Raw genomic sequence first — 27168 nt, forward strand, 5'->3', positions numbered from 1 at the left:
AGCCATACCGTCAAGCATGATTGTGCAGGTGTTATGGTTGACGAAAAATATCTGAGTATGGTATCCGGTCATTTGCACATGCCTTCAGTCATACTAGGATGATCACAATGATTGTCATCAAGAGTGACTGTCTATGGGGGTCTTTAGGGTGGTTAAGCTTAAGGTGAAATAAACTGGGGGTTAACCTTCATTGATATTGTGATAGGTAACCCTAACGATACTCTAATATAAAAGGCTTATGACTACCCAATACTGTACATCAAAGTAGGCGTCAATGGGAATAATAGCAATTTTTATTTTGTGACCGTGAGAATGGCTCGGGTCACAAGCATGGTGAGAGACTTAAAGAATTATTCTAATGGGTCATGATTTACAGATGGACATCAAGAACCAGTAATGTTTGACAAGATCACCTCACGCATCCAGAAACTCTGCTACGGGCTCAACATGGAGTTCATTGATCCGGTAACACCTTATGATGGGTTTTGTTTTTAAAAATTACAGTACAGTACTGTCTGTGATACGGGTCACTATTATGGGGTTTTGGATTGCGAATAGATTACATTAGTCATTTTGGGGGAAAAATTGTATTTTATATTGAACATCATTAAACTATCATTTATGAGCTTTTACTTAAGAGAACTTTTCATGTAAATGTACAAAATTGTCATGATTCTTTTCCATTATTTGCCGTTTTAATTAAATAGTGGGCTAGTTTAGTCATTAAATAGCTGTACTAATTCTCTAGTTTGCCATTTTATGGAATTCTTGGGGGAAAAAATTGGTTAGGGAACAGATAAACAGAAAAGTACCATTGTTGCCAAACACTGAGAATGTTTATCTCTCCATTTTGTCAGATAGCTGTGGTCTGCACCTCTGGCATGTTCTGAGTTTTAGGAGGAAGAGAACACTGGGCATTATGGTTTAGTCATAATTTTGCCATAAATTCAGTGATTTTCTGAGTTTCAACATTATTCAGTGTATAAGTACATTCAGGTAACAATTATTCTATAAACCCTAAATCTTTCAGTACAGTATGGTGTAGTATAGTGGCACTCCTTTTGTTTTTTTCAATGTACGGTAAACAACTTCTGCCAAATTCATGTATGAAAGGTGCAGAACTCGCCCTTAAAACTGACCCAGAAACTGGCTACCGATGAAAACCTATATCTGGCAGTTCCCTAAATGACAATTTTCAAATTACAACCGAAACCTTAGATGGCACGAAATTGCATTATTTTATTTTTCAGTCGGCAATGACCTTGAAGGTGATAAGTGGACTTTACTCTGGAGTAACCACAGTGGAGTTGGACAACTTTGTAGCGGAAACTGCTGCCACCTTGACCACCAAACATCCTGACTACTCTGTTTTGGCAGCAAGGATTGCTGTATCGAACCTTCACAAGAAGACCAAGACATCTTTTAGTGGTAAGTGTTGTCATGAGAACTGATATATACTCGTAGCTGTAACCTCGTGTGACTGCAGTATATGTACACTCGGTAAAAAACTACCGTTACAATTCCTGTGTGAAACAAACACACTACAAACGAAGTGTTTCAAAAAGGCCCCTGAGGCATTCCTCGCATTGGTAGCCCTGCATGTGTATGAGTTCGGGCACATGTGCTTGAAAAAGTTATCGGCACTCTAAAAAGAGTCCGAGTTAGTGCTGCCACACAAACGCAAGGCTTTCGACAGTGTACCCCACGAAAGACTGAAAATCAAACCGGAAGAGTACGGAATTCGGGGAAATGTACTAGCGTGGATAGAAGACTTTCTACATGACCGCAAGCAGTGTGTGGTGATTAATGGCACGAAATCATCATTCAAACCTGTTATCACAGGGCAGTGTATTGGGCCCGCTGTTGTTTGTTTGTTTCATAAATGACATGCCTGATGTTGTACACTCCTTTTTTTTACCTGGGGCGTACCAACAGTAAGGAGGCGTATCATATGTCCCAACGGGATGAAGAAACTGCACTATTTGAGACAATGAAAAGGACCTAGGTGTGTGTTGACAATGAGCTGAAGTTCTCGGGCCATTGCGAGAAGAAGGTAAATCAGGTAAATAAATTATTGGGTCTTATAAGAAGGTCGTTCAGATATCTAGACGGTTCGTCCCTCGTAACGATCTTCAGGAGTGAAGTGCTTCCCCATCTGGAGTAGTCACCCCATCACCGGTTGCTTGTTGCCCTACGTAGATCCTGTTGCCCACTTCCCTTTTTGTATGATTTATATAATACAGTGACCCCTCGTTTAACGAACGCCTCGGTTAACGAAATTTCGGTTAACGAACTGCCTTCCATAAGGATCTTCAATTTGGTTAACGAACAAAAATTCGGTTAACGAATTTCTTACGAACCGACCTCAACATGTTTTCGCTTGCACTGACCGGGCAACCAGCTTTAGTATCAGTCCGCCAATACATTAATCGGTTCTAGGGCTTAAATTCCTTACTATTTTAGTAAGTATCAAGAAGTTTATACTATTCAATAATTTTAAAAGTTTAATATTCAATTTTTTAGTCATTTTAACATTAATGAACATAATTGAAGGTAAAGTGACTAGTTTAATGCGCGGCATCCAGCCTCTTAACACAGCAAACAGGCGTTAGTCTCTCTCTGTTTTCACTGGAGGTAACATCTTGCTTGAGACTCTCTTCAACTAAATGCTTTTTTTCTGTGTTTCCAAGCAAATTATTGGTCATTTTGAAATTCATTTTACATATTGACAATATATAATGCAGTGCAGTGTTGATTTAAAGAAAATAATCTTGAAATACACCAAGAGAACTAAAATTTTATGGGTGAAATGGTGCCATGGGGTGACTTCTCTTCCACCCCAATGCCTTCTCTTCTCCCTTCTCCTCCTCCACCTCCCACTTCAAATGCACATCATCATCATCATCCAGGAGCCTTCTACATACAAACCTCAAAGTAAGTGAACTTTTCTTCCATTTTTGTTGAATTTAGGAAATTTTCGGTGAGCTGGAACCAATTACCCAAAAACCCATTGAAACAATGGTTTCGGTTAACGAACTTTTCGGTTAACGAACGACCTTCTGGAACGGATTGAGTTCGTTAACCGAGGGGTCACTGTATATATATCAAATATTGAAAGGTATTACAGTAAGTGTCTTTATGAAAGTGGTGTGGCCCTATTACACACTTTCGCCTATGATTGGGTCTTGGAGGGGTCGACTTATATGGCGAGTATAGAACTAACCTGAAATTTGAAAAAAAAATCTTGAGGTCGACTTATATGCCGCAATTTCCGGTATATCCACTAACATATAATGCATTCTTATATGGCAACTCATCCACTTCCATGGTGACTGTAGTCCACTGTGTGGAACATTTAATATAACATAGTTTAACTTACCTAGATATTCTGACATTCTCCAGTCATTTGTAACAAAGAAATTCAACATTGTCAATGAAATAACTATTTTCGTCCTACCAAATTAATTATGAAATGTCTCGCATTCAGGCCTACCAACCCTTGTGAGACAACGGGAATGTTCTGTTGGAAAATCATCTGACCCCACCTGTACATGTTATATATGTGTATGGTTATATGCTGTCTTTATTGATGATATATACATTATATATTATGTTCCTTCATACCAAAGTTAGAATGTGTTTAGGCCTGTGTAATCACGAATGCGTTAGGCGCGTGGGACGACAACAACAATAATAAACCACCTGAGTAAGAGTCAGCATGTTGCTTCTCATTCTCCCATTAAATCATGTAAGATACTACATACGCTAGGTTTTTTTTTTACAGAGTGTACATTATTGTGGTATTGTGTTCAGTATTTTGCTGTAGTGAAGGTTACTGTACAGTACATGTTATATACCTATTGTTAAGTACAGTATACAGTATTTGTAATCCTAGTACAGTAAGTTAGACTAGACAACACAGGAGCCGAGTGTATTCAGTTCAAGTATCTTTTTATAATGAGACTTATGTTAATAGAGGTGATGGATGATCTGTACAACATGGTCAACAAGACGACTGGGCGGAAGATTCCAATGATTGGTGAAAAATATTACACTATAATAATGGACAATGCAAATAAACTAAACTCTGCCATCATCTATGACAGAGACTTTTCCTACAACTACTTTGGCTTTAAGGTTGGTAAATGTTACTTCTAATAATGGCTATTATTATAATGTTTTAGCTGTGTTATAAAAATTTTTGTATTTATGCTGTTCTATAAAATTTATAGTGTTTGTGTGGTCCTGTAAAAACTTAATAATCATTTGAAACTGCTTACAAAATGTAATATTTCTACAGGAATTACTTTGAGTTAGCATTTTTAAATTAAGTGAAATTGTACGTTAGTTTGCACACTACTTCATTGATTTTAATTTCCAGAAGGTGAACATTATAGTAATTTAGCTTGTGTGGAAGTGTGCTGGTGATAGGTAATGACACTGGGATGCTGGTCTTAGGGAATGAAGGTTATTTTGCTCATTACAATACGGGGTTCCTGGGTTAGGAACAGGTTCCGTTCCTGAGGACTTCCGTGAGTCGGAAATGTACGTAAATTGGAACTCATAATCCTATGTGCACTATACCATAGCCTAAGTCCTTTTATACTTCACAAATCTCTTAATTTAAGAGAAAAGTAGAAATTAAATGACAAAAACAGTAAAGAAAAGTAAAAATTAAAGTTTAGACACATTGAAGCATGGGGCCGGCTTGTATGTGGAGAAGGGCATTTGTAGGAGTGACAGAAGCATTATTGGGACAATAATAATGGTGTCACCACAACAAACGAAGAGCTCTGTTAGGGTCGGCGGCTGTCCGACACACGGAGAGGGAGTTCGGGCCTAGTTCCAAGGGTGTGGACTCGCACAATTTAATCGTGCCAAAGGCAGCCAGCTGGTGTGCTGCTACCAGTCCCCCGGTAACTGTTGGGTATTCAGCTAACACACACACACACTGTGCCTGAGATAATGATGGAGCAGCATCAGAGATGTGTCGAGAATAGTTCAATAACAAACAATCTTTCGTATAGCAATGACAGATGATATTTACGTTACATTAATTCTTTCACTGGGTAAATGACAATTTCACTGTTACAACATGAACACTGATATTCAAAAAATTCACTGAGTTAAACTGACTTAATGTGGCAGGCGTGGGAACATACACATACCTGAGATAATGATGGAGCAGCGTCAGAGATGTGTCGCTACTCCTTGGACACGAGTTTTATGAGTTTTGTACGGGTAACTGGCAACTCAGGTCTGTGCGCTATCCATGCTAGAAAGGCTAATCACGCAATGACAGAAATTACATTCAACTCAGTTGCTGTACATTTAATTAAGAAAAGCAATGCCATGGGTCAGGTGAATTTCTTACGTCTATTTTTATCTAATCGGAGATTGAGCCTGCCAGGAAAAAGTAAAATGGACGTCAAATACACACGCTGTTAACTCTAGTTTCACAAACTCGGCAAGGCTGCGAACAAGGAACTATTCACAGGGATATGTTAGATTTTGGAGATTATACAGGTTGACAGAATAGTTCAGGAGATTAATGACTTTCTTAAATAGACAATTGACACTAACTAAACTACAAATATCAGATTCTCTGATGCTTGGGCATCAAAATAATCTAACTTCAGTAGCAATTGGAAACTCATGGCTATCCCCAGGGACAGTATCATGGGATGCCATTCGTACTGGCAGACTCGACACTCACTTAACAAGTGTTACTAACAATAAAGACAGTTAAACTTTTACTTTTATCCTCTTCGCCACGGATCGGCTCGTTAGCCGCTTGGGCGATCGGTCACGTCTCTGTTACGCACTGTTGGCAAATACTGGGCATGCACCGGCTCCTGAATGTACCTGAACCCGCTCCAGTGTTGGTCAAGTCTTGTCTTGAAAGAGCTCACACTCGGTGCCGTCACAATACTCTCTGGTAGATTGTTCCAAGAGTTTACAACCCTCACTCCGAAAAAGTTTGCCCTCACAGTTTTCTGGACTTGCGGCTTCTTCAATCTTGAGCTGTGACCCCTTGTGGGGCGAGCGTCCGCCAGCTCCAAGTAAGGACACTCGACTGAGTAGTGCCCCCTGAGATGCTTATACACCTCAACTAGGTCCCCCCAAAAGCTTTCAACATCACTCACAAAGGATCTTGAATGCTTTAACTGAAATCAGACATATCTAAGTTGACTCAAAACAATGGTGTTCTCTCTCACATTCAAATTCACTTTATAAAGAGGTTGGTTTCAGGAAGTCAGAAAATGGATGGCACCCAAGCTTGGGAGCAATGAGAAAATGGTCACCTCAGATGGGAGACCCCATAAAGAAGGCATAGCTGCATGTTTTGTGGGCTATTGAGCGTAATATGAATCGTCTGATTTTACGTTAACTGACGTGTATGACCGTGGTCATTACAGTAGTACATATTTTACAGTGGTGTTGATATATATAAATATGATGGGAGGGAAGCAGCACAACGTGGGTTGCATTAAGGTGGAACAAGAAGACAAAGCTGTCCGTATCAAATCTTGTCAACTATAATTATTGTAATGGTAGTTTGTCTTATCTACTTGATGATCTATGATATAATGGTTTTGGTGGTACAATATAGCAGGAATACAAAGTAGGTATTTCAAGAATATTAATACTTAGACAATAGATATTTTTCAAGAGATGATTTAATGGAAGGGAGCGTAGTCTTTGCTCGGATGGGTGTGGGTAAGTTGTTCCACGCTTTCACACCATGATAGTTTATGGAGGTCTGGGACTGAGAGGAGAACACTGGGGGTGGTCTTAGTAGCTCTGGGTGTCTTAAGTTGTATCTCTGATTATTCCGGAACTGGAAATAATTATTGTCAAGCAGGTGATTGACAGATTTTCAAACAAAAAGGGCACAGCGATACTGTGGGTGTTAATATTCTTGAATTTAAAAATTTAAAATTTTGCAAATTGTTCGTTAGTGTAATAATTTTTTTCAAGTAGGTCATTGTTCGCACAACTCTCTTCTGTGCAGTAATCAGCCGATGTGTTTTTGAAAAGCCAGAGGCCCACCATAGTGTGTGACAGTGTATCAAGTGTTGGTAAACAAGATCATAATAGATTTTCATTGTTGATAGAGTGAGTGTGATACAGGATACTGCACAGTTTATTGATGTTACTGTGAATGGCTTGTATGTGGTTTCTCCAGCCAAATTTCTTAACAACAACAACCCCAAGGAATTTTTTAATTTGTTTGCATTTGTGGACTGTATTTCCAAGGTATAGGGGGTCCAAATCTGGGGGCACATTTTTCCTTTGTGAAAGATTGTGTAGCGTTTTTTTTTTTTTTTTTTTTTTTAAGGTCACTTTATTACGTATTACCCAGGTCCTGACTTTGGTCAATTCAGTGTTCATAGATCTCATCGAGGAATGGAGATCTAAGTTGCTGGCATAGAGCTTACTATCGTCTGTGAATAAGTTGTATTTGACGTGTGTGATGGAGTGGACTTGTTTATATACAAGAAAAGCAGTACAGGACAGAATGAAACCTTGAGGATTGCCATACATAATTGGTGAGGAGTCAGATTGATGATTATTATAGGCTTTATAGCAGACATAATGCTTCTATTAGTCAGATATGAGGTAAACCAATTGTGGGATAAGCCTCTAATGCCATAATGTTCAAGCTTTGCCAGTATCAAAGGCTTAGAGAGATCCAGGAATATTTCGACTGAACTGATTGTCATCAAAGGCATTTAAAATGTCATTAGTAAAGGAGTACTCTCAGTTGACCTTCTAGCTCTTAAGTCCAAACTGAGAGTCTGTAAGGATGTTATTGACACTGCAGAAGGAATCTAGTCTACTACATGGTTTTGGTTGCCTTTCAACTTTCTTAAAAAAACTTCAGGGGATGGTTGAACTGAAACTTTCTTCTCTTCATAAATCTCTATAGCTTCGTAGACATTCAGTAATACTGTACCTCTATGAACCTTGCTATGTTGTGATTTTGCTGTTCAAATTTAAACAATCCTTCAGTAATCCTGAAACCTTCTGCCATTTCTTTTGTGACAAAATGCTTTGGTTCTGGAATCTAGACTTCCTCTACATCCTCTGACAAAATTTGCTTCTCCAGTTCAATCAGGTCCCCATTGCTTGATTCTTCGGCATGAGGCTTGAGTAACTGTGTGACATCCTCATGAATATCAAGCTGGAGTTTGTTTCCAAGGCCTACCACTGTCTGTGTCACTTCCCCAACCTTATCTTCAAAGCCCTTGAAATTGTGGACAAACTGTGGGCAGTTTTATCCAAACTCTTTCATGTTGGTTTCTTTTACCTCAGCTCGTGAATCTGCAATGTTTTTCACAGCATCCAAAACGCTGTTGGACTTCCAATATTCCTTTTAATTCCCACTATTTTTTTGTTCTGTTGCCCTGGTAGCTTGAGCAAATGTCCTCAGGTAATTATGCTTTAAATGATGCAAAAACTCTGTGATCCATCGGTTGTAAAACAGTTGTGGTGTTTGGAGGTAAATACACAACCTTAATGTTTGGATGAAAATCATCTAAAAATGCTGGATGGCCAGGTGCATTGTCAAGAACCAAGAGAATTTTAAAAAGCATTGGCTTTGAAATACAATGCCGCTCCACTTAAGGCATAAATTAATTAGGGTACCAGTCTTCAAAAAGAGACAGAGACACCCAAGCCGCCTTATTAGCTTTCCAGGTAACTGAAAGTGATGCCTTGAAAACACCCTTCAAAGCTATAGGATTTTCTGACTGGTAGATAAGCAAAGGTTTTAGTTTGTAGTCCCCAGCAGCATTACCCCCCAACAGTAAGTTCAGCCTCTCTTTGGTAGATTTATGCCCTGGTGCTGTTTTTACGTGCTTTGAAAGGTACGTGAGTTTGGGCATCCTTTTTCAAAATAAACCAGTCTCGTCAGTATTAAAAACTTGCTCAGCACAATAACCTTCTTCAATTACTTTAGCTAAAGCAGTAGGAAATTCACGAGCTGCAGCTTTACCTTGCACTTTAACGGTATGTAAGTTTGCCCTTGCCTTGAACTGGTTAAACCAGTGCCAACTAGCAACAAAATCTTCCCCATTACTTTCATCACCACGTTTAGCCTTCAAGGCAGCATGCAAGCTTCTTGCTTTTTCCTGAATCAAGGTTAAACTTGGAGGCCATATCACTTACAATCCACTTCTTTGTTTAGTTATCACAGCTGACTGCATTGGTGTAGATCTTTTAACATGTTCAAAATTGTTCTGACCGTTGAGCAGCTGAAACCCAACTCCTTACCGATCACTGAGGGTGTTACGCCATTTTCAGAACGTTCAATTACGTCAAGTTTAACTTCCGTCAGAATTGTTTTCCTTTTCTTGAATGCACTACTATCTCTTGCATGAGGTTTGTGTTTGGAAGCCATGATGAGGGCCAAAAAAGAGAGTTAATAAGCATTAAACAAAAGTTTACACTTGATCACACACGTTATGGAGGTTAGGGTAAGCAGTATACTGACTCAAGGCGAGTGGTTGGCCGACTCAACATTCCCCACGCGCCGCTCTACCTCACCTCTATGCCGTGCAAACTTTTTCTCGTATGTAGCTGCTACGAACCATTGTACTCTTGTCATATTTTTAAAATTGACCTTATGGGACTTCGTTCGTATTGGCCGGTGTTCGTAAGTCAGGGACCCCCTGTACTTGAGATACTGCGTATTAATGTGTAAACTTAAGAAATGGAGAAATAATTGCAGTAATATGGAAGTTAAAGTTTATTATATTTGAGGCTTTTTTGGTTATTGTGACATTAATGTTAAATTATGAGTGCAGTATACAGTATATGTGCCTAGGTCACTCCATGGGGAATTTAAAATTTATATTTGACTGAAATTTTGATTATGAAGTTTTAATTAAATAAATAGAATGTTCGAGATCTTAAATGCCTTGCTATATTATAAGGATGGTGACATCCATATGTTGAAATTAAAAGAAAAGAATTACTGTACTGTATTTTCTGGTTTAGGAGTCTCAAATTGCCCTGCACCTCTATACACCGAAGGTATTAGTCATTCACTGTCTGTAATTCAGAATACAGTGCAGGTTTTAATGTAAGATTTTCTCACCCAGACTCTGGAACGTTCTTATCTACTGAAAATCGATGGGAAGGTAGCAGAGCGTCCCCAACAGATGCTGATGAGGGTGGCAGTAGGCATCCATGGTGAAGATATTGATGCTGCCATTGAGACATACAACTTGTTATCTGAGAAATGGTTCACTCATGCAACCCCAACTCTCTTCAATGCTGCTACTTGTCAGCCACAGTTGTCAAGGTGTTACTATACTTCTTTTTCGGTTCGACTTGACAACTCTATAGCTAACTTTCCCCCTGATAAAGCCAATCTCTTTGGCACCTTATTCTCCTCTAACTCCACCTTAGACGATTCCAACTCTATCCCTCCTACTCCTCCTGAACCTATGCTCTTTCCTATAATCTCCACTCTTAGGGTTGCTGGTGTGTTATCCAGGTTGGATGTTAGTAAGGTGCATGAACTGGACGGAATACTCCCTTGTGTTCTGAGGGAGTGTGTTGAACTTCTGGCCCGTTCTTGCTCGCTTCTTTTGCCTTTGCCTCAAATCCCAAACTTTTCCTTCTTCTTGGGAGCATGCCTTGGTTCAGCCCATCCCGAAGAAATGTGACTATTCTGATCCCTCTAGCCATTGCCCCATTGCCCTAACTTTATCCCTCTAAGATTTTCCAACTCTCATTTTCTCTGTCACCTTGAACACCATTCTCTTTTGTCGGATCACCATACAAACGAGATCTACGGGTGATCTGCTCTCCTGCACCCATCTTTGGTCATCCTCTCTTTGGGATTATGGGAAAACTTTCGTTGTGGCCCTCAACATCTCCAAAGCATTTGACAGGGTATGGCACAAGTCTTTGCTTTCTAAACATACCTCTTATGGTTTCTCTCCCCCACTTCGTTCTCTAATTTCTAGCTTCCTTGAGAACCGATCCATGGCAGTTGTTGAAAGATCGATATCTCACTATTTCTCTACCAATAGTGGTGTCCCACAGGGTTCTGTTCTTTCACCTACTCTCTTCCTTCTTTTTATCAATGATTTACTTCACACACTGACTAATTCTATCCATTCTTATGCTGATGGTTCTACTCTTCACTCTTCTTCACATTTTCCCTTTCCCCCTAACTCTCAAACTAGATTTGTTTCTAGAGATGATATCATTACATCTATCAATGCGGATCTGTGCAGCATCTCCGAATGTGGAGGTAGAAACTTGGTTAAATTAAATAGTAATAAAGCTCGGTGTTTACCAATTCCACTTACCAAATTAGACAATCTCCTATCAATCACGTTTCAGGACGCTATCATTCTGCCAAATTCTAAACTAGGTATGCTAGGCCTCACCATTTCCTCTAATATGTCATGGAAGCCACACATCCTCAACATTGTTAAAGCTGCCACCCAAAAGCTGGGAATGCTGTACAGATGCCGTAGCTACTTCACTTCTGAGCAGTTGCTTCAAGTACCGGTATATAAGGGATTTATTCGTCCTAACTTTGGAGTACTGCTCCCATATCTGGGGTGGCTCTTCTGTCCAACTGTTAAATAGGGTGGAATCAAAGGCATGTCGTCTGATTAACTCTCCTCCTTTATTTGATAATCTTATCTTCCCTTTCTCTTCACAATGTTGCTTCACTCTCTTTTACAGGTATTTTAACGGGCAATGTTCGGTGGGTTTGACATCCTGTGTACCGCCGGCAAGGCCGTGGGCTCGTAATACACGTCTTGCCCGTGGTGCCCACCGTTTCTCTGTGGATGTCAGTCACACTAGAATAACCCATTATAGTACATCCTTTCCCCACACAGCCAAACTGTGAAATGCTCTGCCTTCTCTGTTTCCACACTCATACAATCTGGCTCTCTTTAAAAAGCTGGTGTTCCATCTTCTTCATGGTGATGTTTAACATACCCCTTTTCTTTTCTATTTTTAATTTAATTTTCCTTATTTTTTATTTTTTGTCCCCTAGGTCCCATTGTGGGTTAATGACCTGTGCCTGGGTGGGTTATTCCCCATAAAAAAAGAAGTATGTCTTACCGCAGATGGTATTGTTAGGTTTACCATGTACTGTATGGAGATGCTTTGTATCAAAGATTTTCCCTGGCTTTATTATGTGAAGATTAATCACCCTGACACTAACCTAACCTTTAAACAGCTGTTTCTTGCTGACGATGAAGGATGATAGCATCGAAGGCATTTTCGACACCCTAAAGCAGTGTGCACTCATTTCGAAGTTTGCAGGAGGTATTGGTCTTAACGTACACTGTGTCCGAGACACAGGGAGCTACATTGCCGGAACTAATGGTACATCTAAGGGCCTGGTGCCTATGCTCCAAGTGTACAACAACACAGGTGATGTATAATGTGTTTCTTTTAATTTACTTTTATCCTCTTCACCACTGATCGGCTTGTTAGCCGATTGGGCGATCGGTCACGTCTCTGTTACGCACTGTTGGCAAGTACTGGGCATGCACCGGCTCCTGAATGTACCTGAACCTGCTCCAGTGTTGGTCAAGTCTTGTCTTGAAAGAGTTCACACTTGGTGCCGTCACAACACTTTCTGGTAGATTGTTCCAAGAGTTCACAACTCGCATTCCGACAAAGTTTGCCCTCACAGTTTTCTGGACCTGCGGCTTCTTCAATCTTGAGCTGTGACCAGTGGCGTTTCTAGCCTTCGGAAAGGGGGGGGGCCAAAACCAAACCTGTGTACAACTTGCAAGATGCAGTTTTTGGCATTATTACACCAATTTGATTGACAAATGTGAAGTGACGTCTCTCATGATGCCAGCCTAAAATAATCAGCATATAGCTGTATAATGGCAACGCTCTTATACTGTACAGCTCAGCTCAACTACAGCCACTTGAACTGAATGATTGAGATTGACTGATTGTAATATTATTCCTATAGTTAAAAAATTACTTACATGTTCTCTCTAAACATACCTCACTTAGCAAGTAGAAAAACCCACAGTGGCACTGTGGCAGAAGAAATATTTCTTCTGGGTAGTTTCGGCGACAAATTCGACAATTACTGTCAGTCTGTCACCCTCCTCAGTGGAAATACAGAGTGGTAATGTTTATCACCGACAAGGCAGTTTGTTTATATACACCGTGATGTGACCCCACCCCGCATATCTGAACCCTCCCAATTCCTGCCCTCCGGGCCTCACCTCACCTCACCTCATCTCACCTCACCCATGCTTGCATTTGGCGTGCGGTGCGCTCATTGCCCGAGTCACTTGACTCACTTCCTGGTTTTTGGAATGTCTTTGGAATTACAATTTTGAGAATAAAAAGTGGGGGGGCATATTTAGCACAATTTACATTTAAGCGAGATTAACATTTTATTATGTATGTTCATATGTGGCGGTATATACCTAGAACATTGAACGAACGACTGTGGAGCTCCCCCGAATAGGTTAGATTCTATTCAAATTTGTTTGTCTGATGGATTTTGTTGTATTTTCAGCACTTTTTACCACAAAAAATGCATGATCCAAGATTAAATGTAAAAATTATGTAACTGATGACAGTTAGGTTTGGATACATCCAAAGTTTTGGCGCCCTCCACTATATTTACTATGACAAATGTGGCCCAGAGCCTACAAAAGATTGGGGACCACTTTCCTAGCTTATAATATAGACAGGTAAGGGGTGACCTAATTGAAGTTTATAAACATCTCGGAGGGCACTACTTCATTGAGTGTCCATACTTGGAGCTGGTGGATGCTCGCTCCATAAGGGGCCACAGCTCAAGGCTGATGAAGCCACAAGTCTGGAAAATTGTGAGGGCAAATTTTTTTTGGAGTGAGAATTGTAAACTCTTTTTTTTTATAATTTGCCAGGTTATTGTGACGGCACCGACTGTGAGCTCTTTCAAAACTAGACTTGGTGAAGACTAATACAGGTACAGATACATTGTGCAGCCACTGCTGTACTTGCCTACAGTGTGTAACAGAGACATGACCGACCGCCCAAGCAGCTAACAAGCTGATCCGTGGTGAAGATAAAAGTATGATTTGACTACAGTATTTCTACTGATTTTTATGTTACTGTTTATTGCACATAAATTATAGCAATCATTTAGGGTTTTTGAATAAAAGAATGACCCTGTATTTAATGCACAACTGTTGGTAAAGGTGAGAAGCTTCTGGGTCTCCCCAAAAAGATGAAAATATAAAAGAGTGGGAAGTATGGTATTCTCTGTTATATTAAAGTTTTTACATGCTAGCTATTTTTACTAAAACTGTTTGTAGTGGATAGTTGTTTGTTATTTAATGATTATACTGGCTAGTTATGTATACACTTAATGTTTATACTGGTTAGTTTTTATATATTAACTAAGGATGTTTATACTAGCTAGTTATTTATACTAAGGATATTTATACTGGTTATTTATGTGTTAACTAAGGGTCATTATACTGGCTAGTTATTTATACTAAGGAAATTTATCCTGGTTAGTTATAAAGATGTTTATACTGGCTAGTTACAGTTTGTATATTAACTAAAGATATTTTTACAGGGTATTTATTTATTAACTAAGGATGTTTATACTGGCTAGTTACAGTTTATATATTAACTAAAGATATTTTTACAGGGTATTGTATTTATTTATTAACTAAGGATGTTTATACTGGCTAGTTATTTAAATTTTTACCTTTATTTTTATGCTCTGTCACTGATAGGCTTGTTAGGCATTTGGACGGTCAATCATATGTCTGTTCCGTACTGGGCATGCACTGAGTCCTAAATGTACTGCATCTGTGCCTGTGCCAATATTGGTCAAGTCTGGTCTTGAAAGAACTTTCACTCAGTGCTGACACAACGCTGGTAGATTGTTCCATGAGTTTACAATTCTCACTGCGAAGAATTAACTGATACATTCTTGAATCATCAGCTCGTTACGTTGACCAGGGAGGGAACAAGAGGCCCGGTGGATTTGCCATATACCTGGAGCCCTGGCACCCATGTGTCTTTGAGTTCCTTGAATTACGCAAGAACACTGGTAAAGTAAGTATGATGCTGTGGTGTGACTTTATCCTTGCCATGTAGTGAGTTACCAGAATTACCCTTGACTGCCAATTTTTGAAGTGACCTTTTACATGAAAACACCTGTGGCAATTTTGGAAGTGACAATATAGTTCTGTATTAGGGAAACACCTATATGGCAATTTTGGAAGTGACTTAATACAGTACATACAGTATTAGGAAAACACGTGTGGCAATTTTGGAAGCGACATAAGAGTACAGTATTATAAAAATGCCTGTATGGCAATTTTGGATGTGAATACATTACAATGATATCCCAGTCAGCCAGAACAATTGGTGCAAAGCACTTCTGGGGATGAGAGATGTCCAGGTAACAAGATGACTTTCTAAAACTTGGAGTTTCCTCCCCCCCCCCACACCACTGATCGGCTCGTTAGCCACTTGGGCGATTGGTCACGTCTCTGATTACTTTTCCTTTTCTTTTATCTTCTTCACCAAAAGATCGGCTCGTTAGCCGCTTGGGCATTTGGTCACGTCTATGTTACGCACTGTTGGCAAGTACTGGGCATGCACCGGCTCCTGAATGTACCTGAACCTGCTCCAGTGTTGGTCAAGTCTGGTCTTGAAAGAGCTCACACTCTGTGCCGTCACAACACTTTCTGGTAGACCGTTCCAAGAGTTCACAACTCTCACTCCGAAAAAGTTTGGCCTCACAGCTTTCTGGACTTGCGACTTCTTCAATCTTGAGCTGTGACCCCTTGTGGGGTGAGCGTCCGCCAGCTCCAAGTAAGGGCACTCGACTGAGTAGTGCTCCTTCAGATGCTTATGCACCTCAATTAGGCCACCCCTTGCCCGTCTGTAGTATAACCTAGGCAAGTTCAGGCGCTCCAATCTCTCGGGGTAGCTGAGGTGCCGAAGTGCAGGCACCAGTCTGGTGGCCTCCCTTTTTCGGTTACTGGATAAAGTTTCCGAGTGTCTAAACTAGACATCTTGCATAGATGAACACTAGCCCACTTCCCCAGAATTTTTCTGGGTGTTGAAGTTTTCCTGGAGTCTAAACTTTTGGAATCCGTAAAAACAGTTTTAATTATGTTAGAAACTTAATTTCTTTGCTATAATAATCCAGAAGTTTATCTAAAAGTTTGGTTAAATAAATACTGTATATTTAAAAATTAAAACTCGAAAGGATATGGGCAAGAATGAAGCTGTGTGTTCCAGCAAAGACTGTTATTTTCCATTCCCATGAAGCTGTGGGGGATTTGCGGGTCTCGTGTAACTGACCTGACCTGATGCTATGTCAGTTGGAGGTAGGATGGGGGATTAGTGATCTCATTACTGACATGATAGAATGTCAGGTTACCCTTTCTTGGGTGGAGGATTAGTGGTCTCATGACCTGAAGGTGTCTTGAATAAACACGATACCTAAAGTATTTTTAGAGAGATGTGGTAAGTACAGATATAAGGGTAAATGAGCAAAGTTGTTTCCCTTCAACATTACATTACATAACATTTTAAAATGGAGTGAAAAAGCAGAAAGGTGTGGGTAATTAGAGAGGGGTGGAAATGAGTGGTGCCAAGCGCTCCTCAACAGCGAATATGTAACTCGCTACCATGCAGTCACATACACGCAGATGTGTCATACAATAAAATCTTCACTCCTTATGCTTGCTGTCTTAATTCTCTTGTTGGGGGTGTGTGATTGGTGGTGGAATGTGTGGTTGATGGAGGGTGTGTGTGGGGGGTTGTTTGTTTGTTGGAGGATGTGTGTGGGTGGTTGTTGGAGGGTGTATGTGGGTGGGTGTATGTGGGTGGTTGTTGGTGTGTGTGTGTGTAAATAATAATAATAATAATAATAAACGGTTTGTTAATAGAGTTGCAACCGGTGGCTGAAAATATACAAACTTACATGTGATTTAGACATAATAATATACGTTCAATACATTTACAGGGCTGTACAGTACTTAAATTAGGAGCTGTTTATTATTTTAACAATAGATGGTATGGTGCTGTTCTTATATCTATCAGTGCGGGCTCTTATGAACTAAATTTTGTTGTAGTGGCGGACTGCGAGAGGTGGGTAGGTGGCGACGACTAGGATGGTGCAGTAGTCCACTGCCAAACCTTGCTAGTGCGTGGTAGTGGAGGTCACCGAGGGATGGCATTTCCGGGGTGGAGAGAGCTTTGTTATAGCCATAGTAGTCTGCGCTGAGCATGATTCTGCAGGCCCTCTTCTGTACCTTTTCTAGCTGACATTGTTGGGTAGAGTTGAGAGAAGACGACCAGGCTGGTGACGCATATGTTAATTTTGGGGGGAGAAATGCGTTGTAGATAATCCTCGGCTCTGGCGTGGGTGCCCCAAGTAACCCGAGTCGTCGTAGCATGTAGAGTCAGTACGAGGCTGCCTTGATTGTGTTGTTTACATAGGCCTTCCAGTCCAGTTTGTGGTCTATAGTTGCACCCAGGAGTTTGGCAGACTGCACTAACTGGAGAGGATGGGCACCCACTGTAACTGCTTGAGCTTGCACTGGAGTGGTGGCGGTATTGATGTGCATGACTACGGTTTCGGTGTGATTGGTGTTGACCTTGTTCTCCATAGTCCATGCCTGTAGCCTGTCCAGGGTGCCTTGTAGCGATGAGTAGTCCGGTGAGGCGTTGTCCACTGTAACCCCCACAGTGCAGGCATCACGTACTTCCACCTGTGAGGAGTGTCCGATAGAGCGTCGTTGATCAGGATTAGGAAGCACAGTGGTCCCATCTTGGTCCCCTGGGGAACACTGCGGGTGAGGTGTTGGATTGTGGAGACAGAACCCTAGTACCTCACTGCCTGACGACCCTTACTTAGGAAATCTTGAGACCAGGTTGGTGAGCAGCCCTAGTGCAATGGCCTTGTGAACACAATGTGGGTCAGTGCTGTGTTGAACCGCCTGTCCTCAAACACAGGAAGGTTAATCGCATCCTCTCTTGTGAACACAGAGGAAAAGTAGCTGTTCAATGCCTCGGCTTTATCCTGGTCAGAATCTGCATAAGTACCATCTTCAAGCTTCAGGTCTGATACTCCTACTTGCATTTTTAATTTCGACTGCATGCATGTACAGTATATAAGTATGTGTGCCAATTTTAACCATGAGTGAAGCTAGTGCTTGAGCCATTCATATCCAAAATAAAGTCAAAGCTTGTTTTATTACTGCACAATCCTTAACATAATGATACCTAAAGTCTAAGCCTGTTTTAGTACTGCACAATCCTTAGCATAATGGTACTCAATGAAAGAACACTTTACTTTATCAAAATATTTTACTGACTTGCCTAACTTTTTGTATAATAGAATGAACAGAGGGCCCGTGACCTGTTCTATGCCCTGTGGATCCCTGACCTCTTCATGAGACGTGTAAAGGAGAATGGGGACTGGTGCCTGATGTGCCCTCGTGTGTGTCCTGGTCTCCATGATACTTGGGGTAAGCTTTACTAGATGGTGTTGGACTGGAGTAAATTTTACCATGTAAGATGTTTATTTTAATTGAAGAAAGGTTGTTATTATAAAAGTGCAACGGTTTGAATAAATTTACAGTAAATTTAAATTATTAACAGGTGAGAAGTTTGAGGAACTGTATATGAGGTACGAGAAAGAGGGCCGCTTCCGTCGTAAAGTGAAGGCACGTCAGTTGTGGTGCGCCATCGTTGAATCACAGGTGAGTGCGGATTGTGAGGATCAACATCTTTTACTTGTCTGTAAATTGTCTGAAATATATTTCAGAAATAGCAGCTAGGAAGAGCTTTCTTTAAAAAAAAATTATGAAATTAATTAATTAATGGTGGGATGGAAAATGAGCTGATTACATTACTGTATGACAAATACAATATTGTTTACAGACACTCATTATCCTACCATATACAGGTGGAGACTGGGACTCCCTACATGCTGTATAAGGATGCTTGTAACAGAAAGAGCAACCAGCAGAATCTTGGCACCATCAAGTGCTCTAATCTTTGTGCAGAGATTGTGGAGTATTCATCCCCAGACGAGGCAAGTCGAGTGTAGTTTGTTTGGTGTGGTTGGAGACGGCAATTGTAAGGTTTACCGTACAGTACAGTATATATGAAGTCAATACCAGTCACTCCAGCAGATCGTGATAGACTAGGCTACTTGGGTATGAGTGGCCTCTGAAGGGCAGTACTGTACTTCCAAATACGTAAATTAGAATGTGACTTCACTTGCCATGGCCATAAACCTTAAAAAATTTAAAGTATTGTGTTTTCCACGGGTTTATTCAAACAAATCAGCTCATTACAAATTTGGCCAAGTTAGTTACCAAACTCGTGGTTATTACCAAATCATATTTTTTCATTACCAAATTTTTCCCAATTTAGAAATGAAAAATATCCGTATTGAAGTATGAAAATAAAATTGAGTACAGTATTTGAGGTGGGTATATACCCTATACTGTATTTAAAGAGCTGTGGGGGTAGTTAAAAGTTTTCGTAGGGATGGGAGTTCCATAGTCAAGAATTATTAGGAACACAGGAGTTGCATAATGTTTGACAGATTGGAACCTGCAACGAGTAGGTGTGACTTGACATGGAAATTACAACTTGTAATCTGCGGTAAAGTTTTAGTTTTGGTCATCCGGGGAATCCTAGGAATATAACTATTGGAATCAGTAGTTTAGATAATTCAAAGACACTTCTACTTTGATATTTCCCTCACAAATAACTTGACCTAACCTCCTAACTGGAGGCTCCGCCCTCCCCACCCCCAGCATAATACTACAAAACACAATGTTTTGTTTATTCTAGGAGAAGGGCTGAGGTGCATCTGGGTAGACTCGCAGTCTTTTTAGTATTTTGTGTTTCTCTCAAGTACCAAACTAAATTATTCCATTGAAACAATACTTCGATTTAGTGAATTCGGTTTAAAGCCTTTCTTGGAACGTATCTCGAAAAAAGAAAAAAAATCAACGTTTTACTGTACCTGGAGCTGGCAGACGTCTGCCCCACTAGGGGTCACAGCTTAAGGCTGAAGAAGTCACATATCCAGAAAACAGTGAGGGCAAACTTTTTTGGAGTGAGAATTGTGAACTTTTGGAACTCTGCCACAGTGTGTTGTGATATCATTGAGTATGAGCTCATTTAAGTCCAGACTTGACCAACACTGGAGCAGGTTTTGATATATTCAGGAGCTAGTTCATGCCCAGTATTTGCAAACAGTGCACAACAAAGACTTTGACCTACTGCCCAATCAGCTAACAAACAGATCAGGGGCAAAGAGGATAAAAGGAAAAGTAATATTAAAACAAATCTTTTGGTATAATCATATGTGGAATGTTTATATGATGAACTCCCGTAAATGCACTAGTGAAGGGGACTATATGTTTAATTTTTGATACTGTATAATTTTATAATTTTCAATTTTATTCCTCACAGGTTGCTGTTTGTAACCTAGCATCCATTGCTCTTAACATGTATGTTAATCCAGATAAGACCTACAACTTCTCAAAGCTGAAGGAGGTCACTAAGGTAAGACTTAAGGTATAGTTTTGAGTTTTTAATTAATTTCTCAGTGTGGGAAGTGTTCTTTGAATCTTATGTTATACTGGAACCTGGTGGTGGAGGAGGAATTCCAGCATAGGTGATGCTTTAATATATGCACTCTCACATGCAAGCATATTTCTTGTAGGTTGTTACTAAAAACCTCAATAAGATCATTGATGTGAACTACTACCCCGTGGAAGAAGCACGACTCTCTAACATGCGACATCGTCCTCTTGGAATTGGCGTTCAAGGTTTGGCTGATGCCTTCATCCTTATGAGGTATTTAACTTAGGTTATCATGTAAACTTTTTGAGATAATGTATTTTAAGTTTTTAACATGTTTCTTAGTATTCATTTATTCTGAACAATGCTTAGTTTCTTGTGTATAGTATATCTAAGTTTTATAAGTAATGATGTGTTGTTCACTTGTGTAGCCTTTATTGTACATTAATGATTTGTAAATTTCACCCGTCTTATTTTTACTGCAGATATCCCTTTGATTCTGTGGAAGCCAAGTACTTGAACATACAAATATTTGAAACAATATACTATGGAGCCTTGGAGGCCAGCTGTGAACTGGCAGAGAAAGAAGGTCCATACGAGACTTATGAAGGATCACCCATCAGCAAAGGAGTAAGTTTATCCTTTTTGAGAACACTGTCAAGGTAATACACTAACTGTATACTGTTATTCAGTTTACTAGTTCAAATTTTTTCAGATCATGTGATGATTGTGGGCCAACTTATTTCAACTTAAGATTAACTACCCTAACCTAACTCCCCAGGTCAGATAAGGGTGTTTAATCGTAAGATGAAGTAAGCTGGGCTAACTAATCTTGAAGTGATCCAAATTTTTCTACCATAAATAACTAGTAAATAATTTATAAAGCTGTTGGGAGGAAAGTTTTCCCTAAAGTGATTTTGACCCTCAATAGGAACTGTTACTGTGTATACATGGTCAAGACATCAATTATTGAAAGCTGAATCTAACTCTTCCTTTGCAGATTTTCCAGTATGACATGTGGAAGGTGACACCCACAGACCTTCATGACTGGGCTGCTCTCAAGGCTAAAGTGGCTAAGTTTGGTGTGCGTAACTCTCTGCTCCTCGCTCCCATGCCTACTGCTTCCACTGCCCAGATCCTTGGAAATAATGAATCAATTGAGGCGTACACCTCTAACATATACACCCGAAGAGTGCTCTCAGGAGAGTTCCAGGTTAGTTGTTGGAGAGAGAGTATCCTGAGATCAATTCTTGTCGTAAGGCTTCTTGTGGTGGTGGTGCTCAAACTATAAAACAAAGTACCATAATTTGGTTGTTTTGCGGTAAACTGGTCTAGAAACTAATACAGTCTGTAAGGAGCACATAAGTGAAGTAGGAGGAACACCGGTATGACCGAAAAAATATATGATATCTCACTAGTATCAATTAAATCTGCACTTACAATGCTACAGTCTTCCACTTGAATCGCTTCAATATCATCACTGGTTCCAAAGTTATAGTAATTTTAATGTTTTCAAACTTTTTTTTATTTTATTTATTTTTATTTTTTTATTTAAGGCACTTGCCCTATTTTGGTTCAGTGCACCTCTATGTAAATTAAAGAAAAATTGATTGTTGATTGAATACATTTTTACTTTAGTTTTCTTGCTGTGTTTATTGTTATGCTTGGGTAATAATGAATGACCTTATCTATCATGTAATTACCAACTAATTGCTCAGATTGTCAACCATCACCTCTTGCGAGACCTGACTGAGCTTGGATTGTGGGATGACAACACCAAGAACGAAATAATTTCCCAGAATGGTTCTGTCCAGGTGAGTGTATATTCAGGGTGTCTACTGGTCTAGAAAACATGGAAAAGACAGGAAATTTTATTTGGATCGGGAAAACCTGGAAAAGCCAGGGAATTTTATAAATAAACCTGGAATTTTATGTGAATTCAGTTCAACTTCAAATTACAGTATTGTTTTGATGGCAATGTTACCATAAATTAATGGTGTACTACAGTATATATAATAAGTAAATAATTAAACTTTTAGGAACAAATTCCAGTAATTAGTCCACTCCAATAACTGAATTGTTTGTGTACCTATCATATTTCATGTTAGCGATCAAATAACCTGTATTACAGGTTATATATAATATTTCTGCTATAAGTATTGTCAGAGATGAATTTTTCTTATAATTAAGTGACTTTATTTAAGTGGATTATTCCACATATCATGAGTAATATAGGTGGATCAGGGGTGTGATTTTCAGTTTTTCTGGATTTCCAGCTTTTTGGGAATATCCAGGTCGACCCACGTGAATCGTGCAAATCCGAAGAGAAAAATTTGGAGGTCATGGTCCTTTTGATTATTTGTAATTGTCACATTGTTTATAGGTAATGTGTGCTATAAAATGGTTGTGGAAAGAAGTTGTAATATTTGTTGGATGTCCTGGAGTTGATTTACTTTTATTTTTATCCTCTTCGCCACTGATCAGCTCATTCGCCGCTTGGGCAGTCATTCACGTCTGTTATCCACTGTTGGCATGTACTGGTTCCTGAATGTACCTGTTCCAGTGTTGGTGAAGTCTGTTCTTGAATGAGCTCATACTCAGTGTCATCACAACACTGGCAGATTGTTCTAGGAGTTGACAATTCTCACTGAAAAACTTATGCCTTAGTTTTCTGGACTTGTACCTTCTTCAACCTTGAGCTGTGACCCCTTCTGCCCTCTGAAATGTTTATAAACTTCAATTAGGTCACCCCTTGCCTGTCTGTTGTATAAGCTAGTTAGTTGCAGGCGTTCTAATCACTGGGTAACTGAAGTGTTGCAGTACAGGCACTAGTTTGGTGGCCCTTTGGACAATTTCAATCGGCTGACAGTCTTTAGTATATCGGGGGACCAGATGGTGATGTACCTCACTCTTGAAGGAAAAGTAACAGAGACGTGACCGATCGCCCAAGTGGCTAATGAGCCAATCAGTGGTGACGAGGATAAATGTAAAAAAGTAAGTAAAGTAACAAGGGATGGACCATCTTGATATCTGAACAACCTTCTTATAAGACTTACTAGTTTAGTTGCTTAATTAACCTTCTCAAAATGACTCGAGAACTTCAGTTCGTTGTCAACATACACACCCAGGTTCTTTCACATTCGGTCTCAATTAATGCAGTTTCTTTGTCCCATTGTGACATGTGATATGGCCTCTTACTGTTGGTATGACTTGTGTGCATCCTCTTACACTTCGTGACATTGAATCTCAGCAGCCATTTCTTCGACCACTCTTGAAGCTGACAAAGAGATAGATCATTTCTGTAGCTCTTCACGGTCTGTTTAGTTAATTTCTCTGAATAACTTGGCATCGTTTGTATCGTGTGTCATTTATGAAAAAACAAAACGACGACCCAGCACATTTCCCTTTGTTATCCCGCTTGTCATGGTTACACATGACAATTTCATGCCATTAATCACCACACTGCTTGTGGTCGTGAAGAAAGTCTCCGATCCACACTAAGACACTTCCCCCAAATCCTGTACCATTCCAGTTTTATTCTCAGCCTTTCATGGGGTATGCTGTCGAAGCCTTGGCAAAATCTGGGTACAATAATATCTCCATTAGCTGGAATCCCTCAAACCTGGAACTCTCCTATAGCCGGAATTGAAACTTTCAAGAAAAATCGTTCCCAAAGGCATTGGGAATGATTTTCTGAGGAGCACATTTTCCGGAAAATTCAGAGAAAATTTTCCTGATACCTGTAAAATTCCGAGGATTGGGGTGTTTTTTTTTTCCCCGGGTTTGAGAGATGAAAATCCGGCGCATTTTCCGGAAATTCCGAGACAAATTTTACAGTACAGGTAGTTCTGCTATAACGCGATAATTGTGTTCTTGTAAAATATCGTGTTATAGAAAATCGCGTAATAGAAATAACAGGGCTTATGGAGAAAATATGGTTAGGTGCAGATTACTCGAAATCGAAAAAATTTAGTAGTTAGCCTAACACAAAGGATAGCACAGTCTAAATAAATGTTACATTCATATCTAATAATGAAATCATACAGTAAATGTAACACTTTACCTTGAAAAAATATGAATGTAACTTGATGGGGGAGAAGGGTGATTTTGAGGTTGATAAAATCGAGCTTCTCTTCAAGTGTTATATCCTTTCTTTTACGATCATCACCGGGAATTCTATCACCAGAACGCGTCTTGGAGATATTCTTTACCATATTCACAGTTAATACCACAAAATTGGAGAAATAGTAAGCAAAAATCGCGTTATAGCAAACAAGCGTTCGCGTTATACAAATATCGTTCCTAATTCATAAATCGCGTTAGAGCAAATTCGCGTTATCAAAACTCACTGTACCAGGAAATTCGGGGGATGGGGGATATTTTTCCGGGTTCGAGAGATGATGTAATGGCAATTTCTGGAACATCCGAGAACATTTTTCTTTTACCTGGAAAATTCCGGGGATGAGGGATTTTTTTCCGGCTTTGAGAGTCTTCTCGTTACCCGGAAATCGAAATCTCTCCTCCCCGGAAGTGCTCTGCACCAATTATTCCAGCTAAGGGAGATATCACTGCATATATATTGTCGATATTACTGCCTGTTCCAGAATTTGGGTCAAAACATCCAGTTTATGCTTACACAGTTTATCTTATTTCTGTGCTATCTTCATTATCTGATCTTGGCTTATCAACTATTTCAGAACATTGCAAATATTCCAGCTGATCTAAAAGCGCTTTATAAGACAGTGTGGGAGATTTCACAGAAGGTCATTATTGAGATGGCAGCAGATCGTGGGGCCTTCATTGACCAGAGTCAGTCACTCAACATACATATTGCAGAACCTAATTATAGCAAGCTGTCCTCCATGCACTTTTATGCTTGGGAAAGGGTAAGTGTTTTATTCTTGTATTATAGTATAAACAAGTGGCGCTGGCTGACTCTTGGTGGGGATCTATGAATAGTGCACACAGCTCACTCGTCATTAATAGACGTACAACATTGTTATAAAACTTAAAGTCGTGATGTTATTCATTTTTGATAAGTGGTATCTTTAATATTCTTGGAGTATTTTTCTAATGAATGGACTAATTCAACAGGGGTTAAAGACTGGAATGTACTACCTCCGCACAAAGCCCGCTGCCAATGCTATTCAGTTTACAGTTGATAAAACCAAGCTAAAATCAACCACTGATGCCACTGCTAAGACGAATGGGACCACAAATGACTCTCTCAGTGGCACTGTCAATGCTGTCAAGAATGAAGAAGAGTAAAACATGGCTGCCATGGTGTGCCCACTTGAATATAAGGATGACTGCCTTATGTGTGGGTCATAAATTTGTAACTCTTAAGAGATTATAATTACATTATATCTTGTAAGATATTCTTTTTAGATTTTCTTTGGTTTAATTATGTATCTACATTTGCATATACCATTTTTAATCATTAATGATGCAAACTGTGATTTATTTTTATTCTTTTTCATATTAATCCTTTTGTTGGCTGCTCGTGCAGTCCAAATCTCACCCATAGACCAGCCAATGATGCAAATTGCATCATCCAAAATGCATAGAATTTTCTTTCAATTTATTATTTCATTTACCATTTATGGATAAAAGTATTTTATTTAAGTTCTCAAGATAAACTCTGACAAAGTGATAAAAAAAAAGAGTTGAATAAATGATATGGGATGGCTGAAAATGAGTGGAGAGAGATGTTATGTGCCAATGTGAGCACTCAGGGTGATGGGAAATACCTGTATATCTCTTCTAACGGTCTGTGTAGTGATGCAAATAGCGTCTTCAGCTGGCGAAAGATTAATAATAAATGTACATACCTAGAACTTCATACTTTCAATAGTTATCTGTGAACTGGATACCTCTGGTTGAAAGTTGTTTCTTATGTTTTAAGTAAATCTTATAATTTTAGCTTAAATTTGTAATACCTTTTGTTCTTGAGCAATTCTCTCATCCAGGGTAGCTGGAATAGTTTTAATACTTATAGATTTGTACATGAGGCTTATTGGTTATTTTATATTTTCTTGGTAAACACAATTATATTTTTGTTCTTTGCTGTAAACAGTAGGACCCTCTTAAGTTGTACTTTCATAAGTCAGACCAGGGTCTGTGGCATGCGAGTGCATCTCCGCTACCCTCTGTGTTTTCCCTCTTTCAGTACTCCCCTGGTGAACTATTATGGTGTCATGTAATGAGGTTGAATTGATTTTACTTGAATTAATATAAAAATTGAATTTTCTTTTGTAACAAAATATTCAAGTATCTATAGAAGTACAGTAGTTTAGTTATCCTTCTGAAATGTAGGAGAATAGGGGCTGATAGAGCGTGGGAAGTATTAAGCTTACATCAGTTTTAAAGCAAACGTTGTAATACATTCTTAAATTGTGAAGTTAACCTTAATTGTTATTTAATCTGAAATAACCTATGAAAAAGATTGATGATCACTTTTAGATGAGTGGCTAGTCCTAAAATGTAACTCATTGAATATTTTTGAAGTAAATATCTTGTAGAAAGTTTGGGAGTTATTGTAATAATGTGATTTTTCCAGTAGATATGTAATGTTATCTTATT

The 27168-nt window shown here is 39.4% G+C and overlaps 1 protein-coding gene across 1 annotated transcript; it reads left to right on the forward strand.

Moving 5' to 3' along the window:
• Positions 1–372: 372 nt before the first annotated feature.
• Positions 373–27168, forward strand: LOC121864151 (ribonucleoside-diphosphate reductase large subunit-like; the record flags this gene model as incomplete). The annotated part of the gene is made up of 16 exons (XM_042363160.1): positions 373–465; positions 1251–1428; positions 3977–4137; positions 10110–10312; positions 12221–12417; positions 14963–15075; positions 18380–18509; positions 18643–18743; positions 18950–19078; positions 20476–20568; positions 20729–20862; positions 21072–21216; positions 21587–21799; positions 22305–22400; positions 25284–25472; positions 25681–27168. Coding segments are annotated over 16 exons (2349 nt in total), but the record flags the coding sequence as incomplete, so codon positions are not given.

Source organism: Homarus americanus, unplaced genomic scaffold, assembly GCF_018991925.1.
Source record: "Homarus americanus isolate GMGI-L3 unplaced genomic scaffold, GMGI_Hamer_2.0 scaffold51859, whole genome shotgun sequence".
NCBI lineage: Eukaryota > Metazoa > Arthropoda > Malacostraca > Decapoda > Nephropidae > Homarus > Homarus americanus.